This window comes from Gymnodraco acuticeps, unplaced genomic scaffold (assembly GCF_902827175.1).
Source record: "Gymnodraco acuticeps unplaced genomic scaffold, fGymAcu1.1, whole genome shotgun sequence".
NCBI lineage: Eukaryota > Metazoa > Chordata > Actinopteri > Perciformes > Bathydraconidae > Gymnodraco > Gymnodraco acuticeps.
The window spans coordinates 7,101,631-7,125,786 of NW_022991180.1; the positions used below are offsets into that span (position 1 = coordinate 7,101,631).

Consider the following 24,156-nt stretch of genomic DNA (forward strand, 5'->3'; position numbering starts at 1 on the left):
AGAGTACATGAGTTCATTTCCAGTTACATATTCTGTATACATATACTTTATATCTGTGTATTGTTTTATTCATGAAAAACTCTTTGTTTTATGCGGCGTGTACTCATAGCAATAGGCCTCGGCTGATTGACCCTGTCACTGTAATGTTATAGTGTTGTATACACCTTAAGATGTGTGAGGCTGTGTAGCATGCATGAAGGCTTGTTTGTGCCGCATTGATGTCCTCACTGACTGAGATGCCATCAGTGAATTGATTTTCAGCTCCGGCTCACTGAGAGAGGAGGGTGTTTGTCATGTGGATAGACAACTAATCTTTTAATACAAACATTCTCAAGACGCATGGCCATACTGTGAGCACAGTCCAGGCACTATGAGCAGGGAAGTGTTGTATAGGCTCTGAAGGGGCTCGGCTTCACTGGCCTCGCCTCCCTTGTCGTCTGATGTATTTCACAGTGTACAATCATAGACTGTATATATAAAGTGTACAATTTAGTGTTGTTCATGGAAAGCAGCTGTCATTCTGGCTGGCCATGTAACAAACCTCACCTCCTGAAACATTAAGAAGGACGTCCACCTTTCTGCAGTTGTCTCTCCATGTCCTTCTTCACTGGGAAAAAGGCAACTCGCTCCTATCTCTCAATCGGGTCATTGTTGAAGCTTAGATTTCATCCCAGGCCAAACCCGGGTCAAGCAAGGCTTATGAGGTTGGACCTGACAGGAAGGTCTGTCAAGTCCTTATCCCTTGGCCAGGGTGAATCCAGGGTCATTAATCAGACAGGGATTGGAGATGCAAGGGGAAGCATGAGGCCAGCTGATGCTGACCTCAGTACAGTGGCTTTGATTTTGTCTAGCCCTGGCTCTTTGTGTAAACGTGTGCGTCCGTGTGTGTGTGCGTGCGTGCATGTGTGTGCGCATTGACAGGATCAGTCCCTGTTTGATTCACAGTGCTCTCAGCCCCTCTGCCAGCGCTAATGACATTGAGAGAGAATATTAACCTCACACACTCAGCAGGACATATCCACAGGGGTAGTCTATAACTCAGACACTGCATGATCCACAGTGGTATTATCATTCAAACACACCGAAGCTGCTTTAAACATTCGACAGACGCACCATGGTGTAGACATTTTCAACAATTTAATCCGCACTTCTTCCATAATAACTTCATAGCGCATGGAGTAATGAGCGGTGATATTTAACTTCTTCATCAACAAAGAAGTTAGCTAATTATGTTTTACAGTTTTCCTCTTGCTTGAATTTGTTTGCAAATGATGTAACCCTGTGTAAAGTTCAATCTGACATGCCTCCTCCAATCGACAGCTTTGTAGCTAGTGATGCTTTTACAAACAGGCTATCAGGAGCAAGCATAGCGCAATACTCAGAACAGATTAAGAGTGAACCCGAATAAAGAAGAGATTTGCTGGCGGCGCCGAACGTACTCTAATGATTTTCATTGCCATTAATAGTAATTTGCAGCTGCCTAGGAGGAGACGTGTAATCCCCTTCCCATGTGTGAATTGACATGCATTCAGGGAAGGCTATGTGTGTCCTGGACGTGTGATCTTTAAATGACTGCCACCTGAGGCCTGGAAATACAGAGAGAGGAGTGCCACACTGAGCACTGACAGTCTACATGTGAGGGTGAGAAAGGGAGAGCTGTGGGGGAGATAGAGACAGATAATGACAGTCTAATTCACCATCGCCATCGAGATGCATGTACAGAGGCGCGTATAGGCCATAAAGTGTAGCTGCAGGCAAGAGTGCTGGAACAGACCTGATCAGTGCTGTGTGGAGGTGGTAGGAGGGATGTTGGAGGACTTGAGGGGTTGCATGGCATTAATATGCGTTAGAGATAATGTCATCTTATTTACCGCAAGCTAATCCTGATAGTGTTTTGATGCTGTATTTTTGGATGTGTATTTGTGTTTTTGTTGTGGGTTGGAGTGATGAAGTACAGCCGTGTTACACTAATGAAGACCTACTGATGTAATAGGATATATTTCTTCCTCAATTTCTGTCACACAAAGCTGAATATGTGCTATCATTCTGCATTTTCCACACTCACGATCGCTTTATTCTACTACAAAAACAAATAGGTTTAGTATATTCCTATTGGAAACTGTCAGATAAATACCTTGGTTGTCTTAAGAGAAAAATAATTTGGGTATATGGCCAATTTGCTGAGTTACTGATTAAGATTGAGAGCTGATTCGCAGTGTGCAGAATGGTAAAAGCCATCAGAATATGTCTTGACTGTCCTCCTCTTCTCTCTCTAAGCAGCCCTCCTCCATTCAACCTTTCTTATTAAGTTTATTAAAGGCAGTCCACATACTGTGTTTCCCAGGTCCAGTTCCTATTCCCATTCATTACAGTACCTTATCCTGGCAGGCAATCTGAAGGGTGCTCTGAATAGTCCATTATGCACATATGAAGCCCATCATGGCTCCAGTATTGGTCAATTCATCAAACATTTATCTGTTGCCTTCTGAACAGGACGTCATTATGCCTGTCATTCTGTAGCTCTGGCCCCCAGTTTAGAATAACAGTGCATTGCTTTTCTGCACCGCTGCGACCCTTTAGAGAACATCAGCCTTTAACTGTGGACTGCAGCTGCAAGGGATCTTCGTCTTTTAAAAGTGTTTGTGTTTTTTCCTAAGTACATTGGACTCAGTAACTTTTTAGTATCGCAGTGCTAGATGAAAGGCTGTTTCCTCTGTGATCTATATCAACATTTTAGTAAAGGGGTAAACTTTGAGGTTGTTTTACATTAAAGCTCGGTTATGTACGCCCAAGACAAACTCCATTTGACCTTTGTTATTCAGAGTTTCCAGAAATGACCAACTATAATTCATTTAAGCAACAGTTTCAAAAGCAGCAGACATAGGATGGGAGAGACTTTGTGACACATGTAAAAGAGCCAAGGCTGCCGTTCTCCATTATTCATCTGCTGCCTGAGGATATATGACATGACACTAGCGCAAACCATTGGCAGGAGTGACTGACATTTCAGCCAATAATAGTCGAGAGTTTTCTTCCCTCTGTTGTCCGCAGTGGTTCATCAATCACGATGTCTGCATTAGTATTAGTGTATTGATCTGGCTGCTCTCTGGGTCAGTGTCTCCTCTCCAGTGTCCTTGTCTGCTGTCTCACATCCTTCCCGGCTTCCTGTGCCGAGTTTCTGCTCCAGCTAAATATTGGTACATGTACTGTGTGTGCTCAGTAGACATGATCTTAGCAGAGAATGGAGATTTTAACACATACATGCACTACTTATGTAAGCTCAAAAGCACACAGTGATGCACACAGGGCCGTATGATGTATGATGTTGAGCTTACACAGGCTAAGTGGTAGTCAAAGCGTAAAGACGTGTGAAGTATTAGCTCTGACAATAATTATCTTAACAAGGAGAGGATTCATCGCCTCACCTCGTTAAAGCTACCGCCTGTCTCTGTCTCTCTATTTCTGGTTAGAGGGTTAAGAAAAATGCATTTGATCACACGACATGAGAGATGATTATTTTCTAAATGTGTGCAATACGGTGATGCAATTTGAGCAGAGGGTCAATTATTTTTCATATAGTATTTGTACGATTCTGTCTATTTGTTTAGTTAAAAATATAATGCTCATAATAAAACATAAATGACTTCCAGTTTAATAAAGGAACATAACCAGATGTTTGTAACATCAGTAGTATCGCAGTGGAGTTTAAGATATATTACTGAATAGTTTCCCTATTTTCTTTAGGTGAATAACAACAAATTAAGCTACCATTATAAAAACATACAATATGTGCGTGTTTTGTGTAGGTTTAGCCTGTTTGCCATTTATCAAATCTCTACAGAATTTGGCCTCAAGTAAATTATGTCCATTAGTTTTGTTAAAAGCATAAGCAGCTTTTTTTCCTTTTTTTTTTTTAAGTAAAGTACGTTTACTGAAGTGCTTAAACTTTGTTAGTTTTCCAAGCCTACACATTAAAACAAGAACGCTTATAAAAAGTAATGAAACCAGCTAAGGAAATCTGCAGAGGGAGCACAGAAAGCTGCAGAGTATTAGAAGTTCAATCCCTGCACTGTAGTTAATGCTGGATGGGAATCAGTGGCTCTCCCCTGGCTGTGAATTTAACTGATTAAATCAGCCAGTGCACGCAGCAGTGGTGACATGAAAACAACAATTAATAAGGCTCCCTCCTGTGCCATGCGGCTCCCTTTAACCGAGCAGCTAATAACATAACCCACAGGACTGCAGCCCCTTGTACACACACACACACACACACACACACACACACACACACACACACACACACACACACACACACACACACACACACACACACACACACACACACACACACACACACACACACACACACACACACACACAGGTGGCAATAGTTAGTTAGCAATCTCTGTTAACAGAACATGCAATAATGTTTGTGCCCAACTACAGATTGCCATAGATTATATTTGGAGATTAATTGGATGTTGTACCGAATTCCCTATCAATGCAAAAGCAATCACTGTGCTGAAAAATAAAGTTTGTTTTTTAAATAGCTAGTTTGAGAAAACAGCCCTGTCAAAAAACAGAAGAAGTATAGTAGCATAAGATGATACTAACAATTATAGATTGTTCATTAATTTATTTAGCATTTATTTTTAAATCCAAGACAAACAAAAGTATAATAACCAAAGAATAACTAAAAAGACAAAAACTATAATGAATATTCTTTAGTTTTAAGTATAGCTTTCCCTGCCTAATGGGCCTGCTTGCCTTTTATAACTGAGAGGCAACATGGGGAAAAAACAGGCACACAGAGTAGGATTTCATAAAACTTGCACATCTCTCTGTTCATCCATTTTGCCAGCGCATTAATCAGACCTGATAAGAGGTTGTCAGCTAGTGGCTTTGCCAGCACACTGGCTAGGTGCTGTCAACGGTTGTGGTTGATATCAAGTGTGCTTGTTTGCAAAATGTTGATGTCTTCTAAAACGAGGCAGCTCACTCTGCCTCGTTCCCCATCCACAGTAAATTGCTTATTTGTCGTTTTCTACACTGCTACAAAAGCTGCAACATTTTGCTTTGTAGTTCAAAGTTGTTGCCAGTGTGTCCACTCCGTGCATCAATCTGTGTTTTTAGGGAAGGGTCGAAGTCTAGGTGGAGTACAGGTTGAGAAAGCACACAAGTAACAGCAGATGGAGCGTGAAAACAGTTTGTCTGGCTATCTAAAAGTGTGGAATAAATGCTCGTCACTGACAAATAAGTTTGACAACGTAATAGATCAAGGTGTATTTTTGTACACTACATTATATCACAATTACTCATCATCTGTTTCCTTAATTTGGCAGCATAATGTTATGTTTCCATTATAATTGTGACTGTAAATTACGCCATCCCCATCCGCACTTAACTGCTCCTTGCTATTCATTTGCAGATTGTCGTGATAAAGTTGTTATGTTGACGTATCTTAAAGTTGATGTGTATTAAGGCAGCTGTTCACACAAGTCAGATCCATAGAGGAGTAATATGTCATGCTGCACATGTTAAGACCTCACAGTACCTTGAGTTTGTCATATTGCAATGTGACCCTGTTGACTGGAATTTATATTGACGTAACCTAATGTCCAAGATATGTCTGCTTTTTAAAACTATAAACATACTATACTTATAATGTAGCATTTTGAAATGTAGCTTGGAGTAAATATTGACTATATGGAAAGTATGAAATAATTAAAAATGTTGTGTAATATTAAAAATACCTGTTGTGTGAACTGTGCGGAATAATTCTTGAAGTATATGTTCAGTATGTATCAAGTTTTGGCAGATTGAAATGTCAATGAAGTCACCCAGGACCCTTTACCATGGCATTCTGACAGTGTGAAAGATTAGACAACACACACATTGCTTTTGTGTACCTTCCATGACTTGAACTTTGCAGGGCCCTAACATTACTCCTAACACCACCCTCCATCATTTCTATGCCTGTGTGAATGTGTATGTGTGAGAGAGAGAAAGAGAGGGAAACAGTTGAGATGACCCTACAGCCCTTGTTGCAATTTGTCATAAAAAATAAGCAGAAAGGCAAAATTCTTCCTTAAAAAAACATCCTTTGATCTTAAAATTCCAACACTATCGCGGTAGAGTTGCAAAAAAGTTTCCCTTCCATTCCATCTGTGATTGCATGTGTATTCCGGTTCCTCTGTGAAAATGATGGATGACAAGTTAAATTTGTGTCTGGGGAGTGAAGGTGAACTGTGACAGAGTGATTTGTCTTGGGAATGGAGGGTTAGGGTCAGGCGAAACTGGGCGCCTCAAGGCACAAGACATTGACAAATTCATCCTGCCCGCCGCATTTCTGAAGCCTTTTGTTTTGAATCCTGGCTACTCACAAGTGACCCCCATCCCTCATCCTGCCAGCTGCTGAAGGATGCCTCACCATGCCAGGGGAGCTCAGCACCACTAATTCTTGTCATTCACTTCCCTGACAGGCCCAGACCCATACTTTCCCGGCGTATTTATTTCTGCACAATAACGGCTGACCAGATTTAGAGCCATAACAGTTGTCCTTGTTGCCTTATCATTGCAGGTCACTGGCAGGCCTTGAAACGTTCATCGAGCTGGAAGAGCTGATCGTTGACAACAATCTGCTTGGAAATGACCTCCTGTTGCCCAGGTTACCCAACCTCCACACCCTTACACTCAATAAGAACCAAATATCCTTTCAAACTAATCACTTAGTCCATTTCTCATTTTGATTTGCAGCCGACTATGCAGGCATATATCACAGGGATCAGTATCAAAATCAATAGTGTGTTTTGTTAACATTCATATGTCAATACAGCCCGCCTTTGTCTCAGAGAACCAGTTTTTTCATGTTGTGCTTTTGCAGGGAGCACTGTGTGTTGCAAAAGAGAGTAGAGGAACTCGCTGTCACCGAGCTCCACACAGGACGAGTTTTTGAACCACAGGGACCTCTAGTGGAATCAGATTTTAGAGTCAACATAACAGATGTGTTTTATTTTGAAAGAAGATCAAGTGTTAGATTAAAACTACATTAAAAAAATGACACACAATGTTGTGTGATTTGTTTGTTTGGTAATATCAGTTATTATAAATTATAGTGAATCAAGTAAGGATTTTATTTTTTACATTTTCATCAGTTGCTTCATTCTTTATACAATGCGTTACCTCGCTAAAATAAAAATGAATAAGTTATTTAATATGTAACTAAATGCACATTTTCACATTCAGGCTCATTGATTACAACGGTGCTGTGTGTTCTACCTCCCACCCAAAGCGAACACTATAAACCAGAGCTCGGCACAGCCACCCTAAATTCAAGACATGCGAGGCTGTTTATGATCAGTCAAAAATGTGTGAACTTCCCCTCTACGCTTCAGAACAGGTTTAGCAATGTGTCCTGTTTTCCTCTGGTTATGCAGATCCTACTGGGTAACGATGTTCACTCCCGCACACTACACACACACACACACTTCCAGAGTCAACATTAAAACTGGGGCTCCTTGAAGTGTGCGTCTGGGACTGTGTGCTGAGTTTGGTTGTGAAGTGGTCGGCACATGCTAATAGGCCAATTATGTACATCCTGTCGTGGCACAGTGCCATTTTAAAGCTCGAGCACTGCATTAGTGCAGTTGTATTTTGACACTTTGGGGCTCAATTTTCCAAGTGAATGTATTAGTGATGAATGTGCCTGCTTAGGGGCTGTTTGTTTTTTCCACGTTTCGCAAAAGTTTTCCACAGCAAGGCTCTGGGAAGCACGGACTGTTTGAACCACAGGGCATCCATCATTTTGTCACTGTTCTGCACCCGGCCACCTAGGAAATGAAAGAGATCGAGAGAAAGGGAGAGAGAGCAGCAGCCAAATTGTGTCACTACTATATGCCAAAGCCTGCACCTTAAATTGCCCCTCTGTCTGCCCAGTCTCACAAAGCCAGTGACTAGCCCCTTTGAGCACCTCGGTACATTTGACAGTGACGTGTTTTAGTGCAGACAGGCCCGGGAGGGGCGGTGCGGGTAGTAAATGCTAATGTAATTAACAGTGCTAGGTCCTTGACATCCGCCCTTTGACACCTGACTGATATCGAGGCCCTGCTGGAACACTTGGCTGATGTGACCCCGTCACTGAAGTACCTAAGCCTGCTGGGAAATGAGGCCTGCCCCAACCAGCTGGTCAGCCCGGATAAGGATGAGGACGACTACCAGAGATACAGGTCAGTAACAACATCCACTGTGCTGATGTAACACATACATGTGAAAAATAAACTACTGTGACCCGTTTAGATAGATGGATAGATAACGTTCCGTGTCTGTGTGTTTATACTTTCAGTCAGACAGTTTTGATGCTAAGCTATTCAGAGTGATAGCTTTTTGTAAGTAATGGATTTGGAGATGTTCCTTTTTTGAACATCCAGCCCCCTACATTTCACAGGCAGACTGTGGATTTAACCACATCACTCTAAAAGCTTTGTCAACTGGCCCCTCTACACTGCATTTTGCAAAATGGATTTCATGTGTGACTAGTCACCACCACAAATGAGTGTTTACTACCCTGCCTTACCGGAGCAGATGATGCATTAAACATCAAGCGAGGCCTCAAGCCATGCAATATGACCACCATTTGTCAGGGTCCTTTACATGAAATGCGATAAAAGGCGAAAAGCATACTCTCTTTTGTCTGTTTTAGCCCTAAGTGCTTGTTTCTGACTCTGCGATGCTTATTAATCATTTACCACCCATGCCTTTCTTGAATAATCTTTCTTCTCTCTTTTTGTCTACCTTTTTCCCCCCCAGCCCCCTCTCTCACTTTCGCCTCCCCTCCTCCCCCATTCCCCTCTCCTCGCATGCTTATCTTGCTGGTGAGGAAAGCTGTTCTGTTTTGACTGACAACGTCTAGGGTCCTGTAATGTAATATTCATAATGTGTCACATAGTAAAACATCAATTTGAGCGTGATGCAGATTTCATGTCTGACAAGGTTAGGCTGTATGCAGGTCGTGACAGCACTGGCCTTGGGCAATAAATACCCAGCCCAATGCCTCGGGAGCTTTTGGTCTCCCAAGTGAAATACCCTGGTGCGTTGCATCGGTGCCCCAATTAGTGCAATGACATAGAAACAGAGTATTCGCTCACACAGTATTGTGTAGTGTGCGCCGAGGTTAAATGTTGTCCTGTTCTGAGCCGATCATGCGTACGATCAGTGGCCATTTACAGTACTACAATAACACATGAGTTTAAGGCTGTTATATTATATTATACCACAATGGTTACTGATTATGTGGCATTGTGCTAACAGGAAGCTGTCTCCTCACAAAACGTCTCATCTCATTCTCTCTGTTTCTGTGATGTTTAAAGATTAACATATTTTAATGTGACATTTTAACCTCTTATCTTGAGGAAAATTATCAGTTTGTTCAATTTCCTTTTGTGGCAGATCAAAGAGTTTTTCCCTGCGGCGCCTCACCAGCAGCTGCACTTTGTGCTCACTCAACCTTCTTTTCTAAATGCTTTAAATGCAGCTGCAGTATTGTTATTTAAAAAGGCTATAACTATTATTTTTTTACTTTTTCTTTTCTTTCATAGATGTTAAGTATAATGACTTGATTTTCTTAGCAGGTTCCATTGTTTCCTAGTGTCTTCCTTTCTAATGAACTATTAGTTAAACCATAACCAGAATTACAATCTTTAAGAAAAAACATGTCATTGTATTTAGCATTTACAGGCAAAATTACAGTAGAAAACTGAGAAACTAACTATTCAATACAAATACTCAAATAAATACATTACATTTTCCATTACAAATTAAATTAATAAAACATTTAAAAAATATATAATTGGGTACCTGATCATTTTCCATATCAATTCAATTATTAAAAAAAGTATTATCAATTAGCATCATTTAGTTGACTTTAACACAACCGCTTCCAAACAGCACATATCATATTATTATCACATATTTCGAAAATGGCTAAATAAAGGGTATGAGTCTGAGTTTTTTTCCAGGCATCTCTCCTCCCCCTACCCCCCTGTGCTCTCTTATCCTCCCTCTTTGGTTGGGTTGAATCATTAATATCCCTACTGGCTGACAGAGCCTTGTCATCTGCTCTGACCCTGTGATGGTAGGTTACCTATGGAGAATAACCTCCCTGCATGTCTCCCAAGGGCATCTTCACATTTCATCATGGACATGCCCTGAACAAAGTCCTTTTACAGGCAGGAAGACACAGCATGCGATTTGGGCCTCTTGTATTTGAGTGCTACTGCTCTCATATGAAAAGATTCTCGTATAAGGGGTTAGGAGCAGGTCATTTTACCTTGTAATAATATTCCTATACGAATACATTCAGAGCCATGTCATAGCGTTTAATCATTTTGTTGTAGATAAGCACTCTTTATCAGATCATTCTTAAATTTGCACAGAGATATTTTCTGTTCCGTGTCAGTCTAAACGTTCTCCCAGCATCCCCTCCTTATAATCCTCAGGTGATGAAAACTTGACACGGGCTTTGCCATCTCCCCTCATCGCCATCGCCATCATCAATTTGTCACGGCTCTTTGCGCACAGGTCTTTTCTGTGCCCATATCCCCCGTCCTTTCTCACCCTCCACTTAGGTGCTGCATGCATGTCCTTTTTGGCTACTAGCTCAGCCCTGACATACTGGTTCCTCTATCCCTGCCTGCCTGTGAAAGGATCTGTTGTCATCTATGTATTCCAACCATTATCTTTTGACGTTTCTCTCCCTCCCAATGAAAGACAGAGTGTGTCTGAAAGCTTAGAGAGATATCTGTGATGCTGCCAGAATGACAGCTCTGGCAGACGGGTTGTATCTCCTTTCGTGCTATTTATATGTCGTACTTATTCTTATCAGCTTTGAAGGTTATTACATACAAGAAAATATCACCATTAAATCAGCACCACCATTAAATCTCAGTAAACATGGCTTCTTTTCAAGTTTTGTTGATGCGTGCATTTACATATTAGAATGTGTGTCAGTTTGATTAGTGTGTCACGGTTTACACACTTCCTCAGATTCTCTGTTTGTGTCATTGTCAAGAACAGGCCAACAAGGAGACCTTTTATGGCAGCTGTACGGTAGAGTTTTAAGTTGAATTGTTGTTTTCTCACAGATACTTTGTTCTGCACAAGTTACCCCAGCTGAAGTTCCTGGATACCAGGAAAGTAACCATAAAAGAGGTGATGGAGGCGCAGTCAAGAGGAGCATTCATGAAAGTGGTCAAACCCAAGTCGGAAGCTGTAAGTTAAGCTCTGTTTTTTGTGTGTAAACCCCGTTTAAAAAAGTAGTCCCTCTGAAGTCTTGAGTGGATTTGTCACATTCATCCCCTTCTTCCCTTTTCCATTATTTTCCTTTATCCTTCCTTTTTTTCTTGTGCATACTTGACTGTCAGTCTCTCTTTACAAAGGTCCTAACACTGTGGCCCTTTGTAAAGAGGCTCTCTCTACTATCGCTTTAAAGTGTATATGTGTGTGTGTGTTATCTCTGAGTGAGTGTGTGTGTGAGTGTGTAACTGTGTGTGACCACAGCCTGACCTGATTCCGTATGCATGAGCCCAGATCAAAGACGACGGCCGGCTGTCCGGTCGCGGTTGTGTTACCAAGTGTGACATGGCTGCCGATTGGAGTGACAGCCCACGTACATGCCGCTCACAATCGCTTAATTATCCCTAGCCCGTGCACTTATTCCTTGCTCTCTTGTTTTGGGCCACACAGACTAATTAGAGTTCGGAGGTTCATAGATATACCCACTTCACCCCTTTCCCCTCCGTCTTCCACCCCTTTGATAATGCAATATAAATGAACGGCTTTTGCCTAGATTTGATTTCATGTAATTGTAAGGTCATGAAATATTTACTCTTTGGATCAGCTAATCTTTGTCGTTTCAAGGTCTCTGGGGCTCTGACAGTGAGCCCGGGAGGTACACACATGGATCCAGAGTAGCAAGAGCAAAGGCATCAAATGACAAATCAGAAGCATGTGAGTCTGTCGAGTTTAAAAGTGCACGAGGAAAACAAAAAAATTATTGTTTGAGACAATCAGCTAAGATAGTGTACTATTTTAGTGTCAGTTCATGCTATGCTTTGTTCTTGATTCTTGATACAAGTGGCAAGCGGGAAAGCAAAACATTGAAATAATTTAACCTCAGTCTGGCATGTTTGGTAGATAGAGAAAAGTGGAATGAAAACACTGTTCATCCACTTTATATAAAAGGAAACTAAGGACCTCTGCAATGCTTTTTGGCAGGATAAAGTCACTTCATGAGATTTTATTTACATAGCTTGTCAGTAAAAAATAAATGTTTGCCTTTGTCGCCACAGCCTTAGATGAAACTAGAGATAATCACTGATTCTAGCTGACATGATGTGTGTGTTTTTCTGTCTTTGTGTCTTTGAAACTGCTGTATATGATTATTTATTCCCTATGCAAACTGAAATGTTACAGCTTTGATAAATACATGTCTACCTTACTGTATTGTGTGTGCTTGAACATACAGTACTTACTATCTTACTTTCAGCAGTTCCTTTTTATCAGAGTCTACACATTGAAGATATTTTTGCCAGGACATATCCCGTGTCTGGGCCCTGGACTGCCGCAGCAGCATTTCCATAACATTTGTTTTGAGTTAGATGAGACGTAATGTGTCAACTATCACAGACTTGATGAGCCATGAGTACCTCCCGGCTCTAATTGTCCACATCATCAGAGTGATTGTAAGCTGACCAATAGTGCGGGCCACCAATTAATGCAACGTCTGCAACACAAGAGGAAAGCGAGGAGAGATGACGGCATAATTAGATATTTGTGTATGCTTTTATGTCTGGTACAGCGGGGTGTTGCTCATAACAGTGGCTCAGGGTACAGTGTCTGCCATTTGCTTCATTACAAAGGATGGTAATTAGCTGTCTCGCTGTCGCTTGCGCTACCATTTGAGTCTCAATTAGCGCAAGTATTAAAGGAAAAAAATATGGGCTAAAGCCATGATTTAAAAGGTTTATTTATACTGTAAAAAGTTTTTTTTTTTCCTTTAGGACCTCATATGACAAATCTCCTTTCCTATGTTTACAGTGGATAAATTGAAACCATAGAAACAGCAGCAACTGTAGCAGGGTCACAGTTATACATGCCCATTCATGACAGCATTAATCTGAAGAAAGAGCCCCGGCTCTATCAGATCATTCCCATTGCATGATGTGGGTATTGGAACAGTTAATGGACTCGCTATGAAAGAGACAGTGCTGAACTTTGGAGACCCTCTCTTGAGTCATATCGAGTGGATTGTGACCACAGTTTTTTCTCCTTTTCAATCATGCCATTATGGCATGGCACTGAGCGCCGCCACATGGTTCTGATAAAGCAGTTAAGGTCTTCAGCACAACCTGAACACCATAACTTTTCATACATTCCCAATGTTTTCCATGTTGACTAAATCACAACCAGACAGTCACAGGCCGGTTGTTTGCAGGAAAAAGTCAGACGTGATGAGATTTGTGAGGGCAGAATTTACCAAAACGTTTTTTTAAATGTGTATATCTTCGAGTTAAAACTGTACTAAGTCAAACATTTGGACAAGGAATATAGTAGATTAGCCATGCTCATACACTGAAGACAATTGTGTCACTCCTTTAATTGTGCCTTCATGCACTAGTGGGCATGACACCATTAGTGGGTGCTGAGCTTTCTCTGACTTGCATCAAACTCAGAAGTTGGTCATTTTCTCTTTTTGGGTTAATGTTACAGTATTTTGCATCTCTCAGTAGAAAAGACAAATAGCCGGATAGAGTTAGAGGCAAAATGGCAAAGAAAAGAGAGTAGAAAGAGGAAAAATATATATAAATACCTGAAGTAAACAACAACAACAAATGCAGCGGGCACGATTGAAGTGTTTTCCCAAAACCACAACACTAAGCAGAGTCAGAGTGGAAAAGCCTTGAGCTGTATTTTGGGAAATTGGGCGTGTTGGAATGCTATAATGTGATAATTCTCTTTGAGGATTTAGAGGTCATGGAATTAAATGGCGTTAAACCACGTAGAGCCATTTGGACTGTGTTGAGCAGCTTTCGGAAAATACATGTGGTACGTTTTAGCTCGGTTCCTCCACCTCCTTCCACCCTGCCACGGAGCCCACATTATGCTGTCGAACCCTTGGGTTAAACTGGCCATGTCTATCAAAACACTATGACAGTACATTCTGTTTTTCAGATCCCAGGCCCTGCTAAAAAAAGGTGCGTAGCAAATTTAACTAGTAGAATAACATTTACTCCTTGCCACATGTTTAAGAGTGTTTCACAGTGAATGAAGTAGGTCCTTGGTTCCCCCTTACTAGGCACGGCTTGGTAGCTACGTCAGCGGGTATAAATGTTCCTCGGATGTCACTTAGATTTTGTCTGGATGGAGTATTTGACTTGATTTTCTAGCATGAACACAAGTTTTTCCCCACATCCTTCTGCGTATAATGTAAAGCAGACTGCATTGCAGGGTGGCTCGAGCCAGCTCCCGGGTCCCATGAGTCTCTGCACACAGGGTAACGGTTCTTCAGCAGAATTGACAGTGACACAGCCAGGAAAGTCCTCAAGTGGATCTTTTCAGTTCTGTTTTTTCTTCCCCAGACACTAACCTGTTTTACTCTGCAGCAGACGGCAGTTCATTTTAAGTTTGCACTGAAGGAAACAGTCCAAATCTAAGATCGACAGCATGGTTTAAGACCCATGACTTTGCATTATGTGATGCATGATTGTGGCGTTTTTGAAAAGCAACACTGGAAAAAGATAAGGCATTTGGCTATAGGTTGGTTGTTTTGCCTCCTTTTCAAGTCTCAAATGTACCCCGTAAAGTATGTTGCCACGTTCATCTGTGCTCGAGAGTTATGAGTTCCCCGAAGCTCTCAAACATAACAAACAGCATGCAATATAGCGCTTTCTGAATGTGCCTTCAGTGGGTTTGCTGAATCATTTTACTGAACAAATGTGTCCTCAGAGAAAACTCAAAGAATATGGTTCTCAACAGGGGAAGGCAATATAACCCAACAGATTGCTGTGGAAGCAGGTTTATTACCACTCTTTGCTTTCTGCTCGGATCTGTATTAGCACCAGCTATTATACATATAGAACCTGATTTGTTACTTTTCCTTCATGACACATTCCTGAATCAATATGTACTATATACAAAAGGTTGATTAAGGACAGCACTGCGGATTGGGTAGGCGTTGTGGGCAAACTGTAACCATACTGAATGCCGGTCTGCTTTATGTACAGACAAAAAATACTTGCTGACATATTGTGTTCTGCTTGTTTTCAAATGATGTTCTCTTTCCCATCTTAGCTAATGTCTTGTTATCTCTTAATAGCATTACTTGAGACACGGCTGTTCTCCGTCTTTTAATGACAACATATCCTAAGTGTTAAAACAGCTGTTTATAATTGTTTGGACGTGTTTAGTTTGTATATTAGACAAAATACACGGCGTGGTTTGTGTCAAATTATTCCAGGGAGCCCATGTTTGTTCTCTCAGGTATGTGTGTTTTTCATTTTCTGTGAGTGGTTTGCCTGTCCCGTGTTTTGATCAGTGCAACAGGCCCGGTTTCAAGCATTCTGGCAGCTTAATCTGCGAGCTCATGCGGGGGTTGTAAACCAGGAAAACAACAGCCATTAGAGGGAGTGACTCAAACTCTTCACATAAAACATCCGGGCCCTGCATATCATAAACACACTGTAAAACTTTAAAGCACAATTAATTGTAAGTAATAGCGCCAAGATTGATTTATTGCCTCTTTCAAAGCCTGGAGACATGGGGTGCATGACCTGAGTGTCACGTCACTCTTGCGAGGAAAAATGATGGATGTATTACTCATTTTTGGCTAAACGCACAGCATAAAAACAAACATGTGTTTTTGTGAGGGCTTTTATGAGACACTGAATTGGCCGCATTGCATTAACTGATTTTCCTCCCCTTCTGCTGGCTTCCAATACAGAGAAGGAACGCCTCTGTGGCGAAGTATTTGTTGTCTCGACGTCTCTTGTGTTTAGCGTGGAGTTTGAGGCCTGTCAGAAAACAGGCCAAGGCTGGCCAGCAATAATGAGATGTCTCCTTCTCCCATTTTGATATAAAGTTTTCATAAACTTGGCAAATCATGTGATCGCTCACGTAACTTTTCTCTTTTTTTATCTGTAAGTCTTTGTTAAGTTTTATTAGTGCAATAATATTGAGTGCCTGGGATTGGCAAGCTACGAAGCCTTTGCTTTTTACACAAACTGTTCCAACTAGATCATTTATAAGGCTTTGGGAAGGGCCGTGTTTTTTATAGTGAGTTCCTTTAAGACAAAAACACCTTCAGGGAAATAACTTGCTTCCGCCTTCCAGTATTATTTAACTCTTTAAACAAATGTAAAGCAAATTCTGCACGTAGATCTAAATCTCAATGTTATTATGTTTGTTTATGAAACTGAGCCTTCTTTCATTGCTTGCCAAGGGGTTGAAAAACTCCACCATCTATGTGCACGTACTTATAGCAACAATATTATAGCCACTAAGGCAACTCTTAAATTACACTTCTTATCAAATGATGCTTTTAGCTATTACACAGTGCAGCGTCCCAGTGCGTTGGCCTATCAGTCCAATCAGGGCTAATCCTCCCTGTTGGTCTCTTGGTGACAGGAAGATGCTGCTAGCCTAATGAGAGACAGCTGGCTTACTGTTTTCTGAGCACAAAAAAAAAATCCATCTTTCATTCTTACCCACTACCCCACCGGGTGTTTCCAGATAAATGTGCCAAACTTTAAATCTCTGAAAGAGATCAGTTATTTCTTTGACTGTCTATTTTAGTTGATGTTGACAGTGCACATTAATCACAATTTCAGCACTCGCATGTATAGTTTACTTTGAAGTTGATTGTCATGTGCATCCTCTTGAGGCAGCTTTGCTTTAATTCACATTCAGATTTTAATCAGATAATTCAAGTAAATTGTTGTTGTTTATGACATGCAGATGTTGATATGCTATTAAGAAAGTTAATGAATGTTCGAGCTTAAAATCTGTGTTAGATAAGGTGGGGATAGTCTGTGCGAAAGTGACACTTTTATTTATGATTCACCATAGTGTCCATAGTAAAAGTTTATTAGTGTGAAACAATAAAAGGTGTTCTCCTTTAATATGCACATACGGTGGCATAAGACTTTTCCTTACATCCATTATACCAGTTTTCCTCAGTGAATTCTTAATGAGTCTTCTTTCAGCAGCGACTTTCACAAGCGTGCAGCCGAGGACGGTGCTAGAGCTGAAAGTCCCTCCACTGAAGTTTGTGCTTACACAGACCTTCTTTGTGGTTGTTAGAGCTTGTCAGACATGTCAAGCACAGGCTAGAAAAAGTATATTGTTTCCAGCCACTTGGATTCCTTTCCCCCTGACATCTGCCACTCTGCCAAGATGATAAATTCTTGCCTCATTAAGCGTGGGTGTGGGATTACAGGCTGACAACACATTAATCACTGGGCTGGGTGGCAGCAGCCCCGCACCAGCTACAGGCATTGTTAACCAAACTTTTCTAATGTGTCACTCTCCTCCCTGACAGCCCATAATCAATCATCCTGATTGGCAGGGCTGATAGATTACACTATTTATACTTTGTGTAATGAAAGCTAGCGTTTCCACCTACTGTCATTGTGGGGACGATGATAGGCCAAACCGTCCAGCTGAATGAGAACACATAAAAAAGAGACAGGGAGAAAAAGAAAGGGTAGGCACTAGGCAGACCTTGGAGCCGCTTTGTGAACTTTAAAACGGACACTGTTGAGCGCTGTGGTGGGAGAGCCTGTCTGTATTGTTCCCCCTGCATGGTATAGCTTAAAGGCAGTTTTCACACCATCACTGGGCTATTGTCATCTTTGTCGCTATCAGTGGCAGGCCGTGCTCTCGCAGGTATAACTATGCTTTGTCTGCGGTGAGATTCGGTTTCTCCGTGACCCCATCTGTGAGGTGAGGTATTGTTGTTAAAACCTCTGTTCTGACAGAAGGTGAATGATTTACACATGTATAACAACAAAATGACACGACACCATATACTGTATGTGGGTAGTTGTCAGAGTGCAGGGGTCGACGGGATAATGGATTTCCCTGCTTCCTTACTAAGGGCTTTAGAACTATGTTACATCACTTGACAACCCCCCAAGCAGTCATTTTTTGCATGGGAACTTGTGGATGAAATGACACACTGCTGGTAGCCTTCAAACATAATAAGGTTATGTTTCTTTTTTGTTCTTTTTCAGCCGTGCGTCTTTGTCTGGAATTAGAGATGTCCTCGGCACACCGAGAGAGGATATTGAATATGAGCTCTTAGTTGAGAGGCTGCCAAGTATTTTCAGAAAGAAATGAGAAGAAAAAAAAACATTTCATCATGTTTTTGACAGGCAGTAAATCTGAGACTTCTCTTATGAGACAGCGTGCTGTCAGGAAATTAGTTAACTTGACCATATTTTTGAGCGCCAGGTAATTTACCCTCAGAGATGCAATCGCAAATAACTAGCAGGAGGCCGCATCCCTGACCTGACATTGCTTTGTGTATAATGCAAAATCTGGTGACATGCTCAATGGGTTCTGTCAGCTGCAGGATTGAATTCTCTGCCTACTGCGTCTCAGTTTGGAGCATGCTGGTCAATTATTTCTGAGGCTGTCAGTGCGTAGGGAGACACTGTTATTTAGTATGTGTTAACTTGGCATCATTAAGACACTCACCTGACAGAGAATAGCACACCTGAAAGTTATTTATTTTGATTCCCCGACAGGAATAACCTTCAAACACGTTGACCTCTCCCTATTTTGCGTTTTGTGAAATCCCACTCGGCCCATTAGAAACAGAATCTGTAGAGACGGTGGGGAATCAAATGGCCGAGAGTCGTATAATCTAACGCGGTAATACGCAAGAGTAGCCTCCATTTGTTTGGACAGATTGCTCTGATCATGGCAGTTCAGTGTCTATCCACGCTTGCCGAGTACACATTGTCTTTAAAGCACATACAGAAATGTCATATTAGATCCATGTTTTTGCCCACAAGCAAAGTATTGAACACTCAGAAATGGATGCAGCGGTTTTATGTTGTGTTCCTTTTAAGTTTCCCTTGAACAGAAACACTAGCTATGCAATATGCTGTCTACGCGTTGCGTAAACAGCCAGATCCATTGCACCGCATGTAATGATTTAACACTGACATACAAAAGGGCTAACAAATGGATATTTGAGTGACAATTACATCAGAAAATAACGTTGTTACAATATTTTGATAACATGTTTAGGCCAGTTGACATAGAGAGTTTAAAATGTGACCTTTGTGGGAAAATTAGAGTAATCATTATACCCCCCATATCCTCTCCAAAACCATCACCACGTCCACCACCAACCAGCACCGATGACGAATGGGAAACCTGATCGAGTGAAGCCTCAGCATCACCTCTGTACAGCAGGATGACATGATTAGGAGGTGACAGCTTCTGTAACAACATCTCTACATTTATCTTTTCCTGCTCTCTACCGTTCACCCTCTGTGTCTCTCCCTCTCTGTCTCTCTCTCTCTGTCTGTCTCTTTCCTCTCAACAAGTCAGACTACTCTATAATTAATGTCCCCGAGGGCTATCCGCAGGTCAAGCAAGGGGGGTGCTGTTGAGACAGGTAGTCTTGACACCTCCAGCTTTGTAGCTTATGCATGCGGGTGGGTAGACAGCTGTGGAGGGGCAAGAGAGGCCAATGATGAGGGCGAGAGCATGTTTAGGTTGGAGGCTAAGACTGAAGGAATAGTGTAGGTTGAAGGAAGGCGGGCCTTGCTGTGCGACCTTCCCACCTGAGAGTCAAACTGAATAGTTGTTCACAGGATTAACCAGTTAAATCTGGTGCATTACGGGCTTAGCCTGCCAAGAGCTTCACATTTGAGTGACAGAGAGAACATTAATTTTCAATAATATCTGCACCACACATCAATTAGCCTGAGGAAGGCATTTTAAGTGAGTCGAAAAATAATTTAAAGATGGCAGATTGTGAGTTTGCAAGTACACTGGCAAACAAATAAAGGCTTTATTTCATCTGGTCCAAATGTTCAACAAAAGTTTTCACAGCAGCATGGTGGATGTGAATTAATTCTCACGCTTTGAAGGGGTGCTGCCTCTCGACTTTAGAGACTCTTTAGCTGTTTTGTTCCTATATACATTTGAAGTGTGCCCTTACACTGTGCACTTCTCATATGCATCCGTCCAAAATCCACACACTCGTCCAATTTTCACAAACACAGCAGCCCTTTTTCCCCCTACAATCACACTCTGAATAGCCACTCATCCCTATGGGTTTCTACTGGTGGAAAGAATCTTTTTTTTTTATCTGAGTTTTGAATAGAGGCAGAAAAGGGGATGAGAGCAGCAGGGTGATGAACAGGGCGACGGGAGATTTGGACAGCGATAAAGAGGAAATGAAGTTGAGACGAAGGAGGAGGAGGGAGACATTATTGTTTAGCAGTGGAAATATGTGAAAGACTGAGGGCTGCCCAGGGTGCACTGGGGGTCATTGCGGGGGCAGAGGGGTCAAGTGACACTCAAACAACATTCTTCTGTCATTCACGGGAGTGTTGGAGAGGGCTGTGCAGGATTGGCATACACCTACAGGGCACAGATGGGCAGTGAAGTGGGTCAAGATCCTTAATGCCACACTGTTTCAGTGTCACCATTCTGCAAAGAATGTTTCCTCTTTGTTAGCTTGTGTGGTTGTGATGAGAGCTTAGTGAAGGTGAAGCTTCATTCTTTTGAAACGTGCGATTCATTAAAGAACTGCATCTGAATCCTTTACAGGCTAAAACAAAGAGTATTAAGCTCATCATTTTTGTATGAGCAAGGCATGTTTTTGAATTTTCAGTGTCAAATTATTTGCATCTTTCATTAGTTATCAAAGGCGTTATAACCTCTGACAGTTTCTATTTGCAGTTGGTGTTCAGTTGCAAGCTGACAGGTTCATAGGGCCTCTTCCCGGAATAGGTCTGACTTGTATGCACTGTACTGTAAAGGTCTGTATTACGATATCCTGTGACATGTACTGTAAGTCATGATTAAAACATATTTTATTTCACGGATAACTTCTCTAGGCAGTGTGGCACAAAGGTTTGTCATTTCATCAAGTCTGATTAAGTGAAAGTACTGAAAGTACAGTACTGCGGTAGTGTCTGGCAAGCAAAGCCATTTGGACACACAATGGATCTCTATTTCTCTTTATTACTGTTTGTCTGTCTGTGTTAATAAACCACTCTCAAAGATCTGACCTTGTAGAACAAAACACACTGTGTCCCTTTCTGTACAATCTATCATTACATCTATCTTTTACTTTGTTAAGACATACAACTGTAACCCATAGCCCAGACATTTAATATGATATGATAATAGGTATCCCCCAGGAACACCTGATATGCTGTTTCCATACAGCAGGCAGATGGGTACAGCACAACGGGCATCACTTCCCAGCGATTTGCCTGCCAACTGGCAACGTCCGTCAATAGACGTGTTCGGGGTAATCCGAGAGGTGGGCCGAGCTGCGGTGGCTCCGACTTTCATCACACCTGTGCTAAAAGCACGGTGAAGAGCAGCCTGTCCGTCCCATCTCCCCCCCCCGCACCCCCTGTAGGGGAATGTTGAGACGGCAGTGGATCAGATGGGCTCACATCCTGTCAGACTCATCAGATTTCAAAACGACTGAGTGCTTTTGTCAGCTGAATTCCAGACATCTTCTCCCTTTCTCTCTAGAAGGGTTTCAAAGATAATGTGTCTTAGGAATTGACCCCCCTCGTAACAATAGTATCATTGATACTGCGATGACTCTAACTAATGCTAATGGTACATTATTCATGAGTTTGATCAAGGAATGAAGGACAAGACTAGAAACCGAACCAGCAGGCCAGAAAAGGAGGTAGATAACAAGTCTGATGATCATCCTCTCATCTCCTCCAGCTTCTCTCAGTGCCCTCTGTCACAGATGTCATTCTTTCCTGACACCTGTCTGCTCTTCCCTCTTGTCTCACTGTCCCATCTCCTTCTCTGTGGGGTGGAACTGTTTGTTTTTGGAGGTTTGTTTTTTGGGGGAAGGAATACCCCGCTGCTCCAGGCCGCCTCCAGTCTTTCAGCTCATCACACGGAACATGACAGCCCTCCCTCTCTTTGGTGCTGAGAAGAGCTGCTTCTCCTTTTCCCCATGGGGAGTCAACATTTTCTGCTGCGCTTTCTCTTGAACTTCACTTCAAGACAGCAGATCGATAATGTGTGCGCAAGCAAACGCTACCTGCTTTGGGCTGTGTACACAAACATTGTGTAATATTGCAGCGATGTGGTTCGAGGTTGTATACCAGTTCAGTCGAGGAGGAATTAATGTTTCATTGAATGCGCTTATATCTACTTTTTCTTTTAACAAATAAACCGTCCTTGAATGGAAATTCAGTTAAAACTAAAACAGGCAGTTTTGGAATTATCATATGTGTGCCAGAGGCAAAAATGTACTAACGGCTATAAAAGCAAAGCTGTGGTTTAAAGTGCAAAATCTCCAAATAATGTTCTATTATTTAACACTGTATAATGCCCATGTAATCTGCACTGTTTGGACACTACAGCCTGTAATTATTGCAATAAAATTAGGCCTCAATTCTAGTAAACATGAGCGGTAAAAAGACTATGATTGGCCTGTAAATGGGAACAAAGTGAAATCAGACACTGACAACTTGTAACTTGTAATTATGCTATTTTGCTGACACACAGTGTAATTATGTTGCTTACTTAAGCAATGATGTGTTAAAAACTCAAGTGTTGCCATTTATAATGTCTCTAAATTAAATAGGAATCTAGTACCCTGAAAATGCAGCGTATTGCAGTGTGTTTTTTGGATGTATGTCTGTCATGGCTACCATCTCTACCAAAGGCCCAGACCATGTTTGGTTTGCTGACAGCGGAAACTCAGGTTCATGGAAAATTGTTAATATCAATAATCATACTGGGTGGTCTACCACTGGCCCTCTAAGGCCTGCAGGACTCCACCTAGCACAACGTCACCAATTTGTGAAGCCCTTTTCAGGCTTTCGCATGTCTCCTTCTTTCTAGTTTCTAGGTTTCTCTTTTGAATATTCAGCACAATGATAACCTCAAGGTATAACAGTTAAACCTTGAGTTCACACGCATAAACTGAGAAGTTGTTTTGGTCTGGCTGATGTGTGCAAGTTGTGTGTATTTCTTTTTTTTATCTCTTTTCTCTCTCCTAGCTTAGAGTTAGGACTGAATCAGCTGTTTACACAACCCTCTCACATAGGATATACACACAGACACACACACAATACTTGGAGATGCACAAAAGCCCAATTGCACAGTAGCAAACACAATTTTTTTGCACACAAAAAAACTCACACACCTAAAGCGGGGGCTGTGCCTCCGGGGGCCACGTCAGTTACCTGCTGACACACAGGCTAGTGATTGATGAGACGCCGGGGGCGCTGGAGTAGACTTTGTCAGCTGCTCATAATTTATACATCTTATCTCCATCAGAAGAAAAGACAGAGTGCCGCGTTGTGTGTATGGAGATGAAAACACTGGGCTTGTTTAGGCAGCGGTGACAGGGTAGCTGCTAGCTGTTAGCCGTGGCGCAGAGTGATAACTCAGATTGCTATCTGTTAGCTTTCTCACCAGGTCCCTCTGTGGCCATAGCCTTCACTCTTTGCCTGTGACGAATCCTCTGTATGCCAGTCATTCTCACTCACTTTCATTGCCTCTCTCTCATGTTTCCTTCTTCCTTTGTATCTTCCTTTCTCCCTTCTGTGACCCTGTCTTTCGCTCTTTCTTTCTGTTCTCCGTCTATCTCCTGTCACATTCTCAGGCCAGACAGGCCCAAGCCTCTGCTGAAAGCTGCTGGCTCTTCCTCAGTCCACACACAGGGCGAAGGTCAGGACAGAGGCCAGGCTTGAGTTACAGAGTAGTTAGATCTTTCAGCGTCATGTTGAAATCAATGATCAGATGTTGTGTGAGGGTGGGCCAGAGGATTTATTTTGTAACCTTCTGAGAGTTAATTTGTGTTTGATGTATTTAAAAGATCCATATGTACTGATATTAGGGCACAAGCGACAACTAGCAAATGTCATG

General features: G+C 41.9%; 1 protein-coding gene across 5 annotated transcripts in view; it reads left to right on the forward strand.

Moving 5' to 3' along the window:
* The window catches only part of lrmda (leucine rich melanocyte differentiation associated), a 207,673-nt gene that overhangs the window by 120,942 nt on the left and 62,575 nt on the right, over nt 1–24,156 (forward strand). For 3 of the 5 annotated variants that reach the window (XM_034237741.1, XM_034237743.1, XM_034237742.1), the window contains 3 exons: nt 6,581–6,707; nt 8,086–8,225; nt 11,139–11,265. In XM_034237741.1, coding sequence (XP_034093632.1) covers nt 6,581–6,707; nt 8,086–8,225; nt 11,139–11,265 — 394 coding nt within the window. The remainder of the gene's footprint in view (nt 1–6,580; nt 6,708–8,085; nt 8,226–11,138; nt 11,266–24,156) is intronic. The other 2 variants (XM_034237744.1, XM_034237745.1) reach the window with 1 other exon arrangement.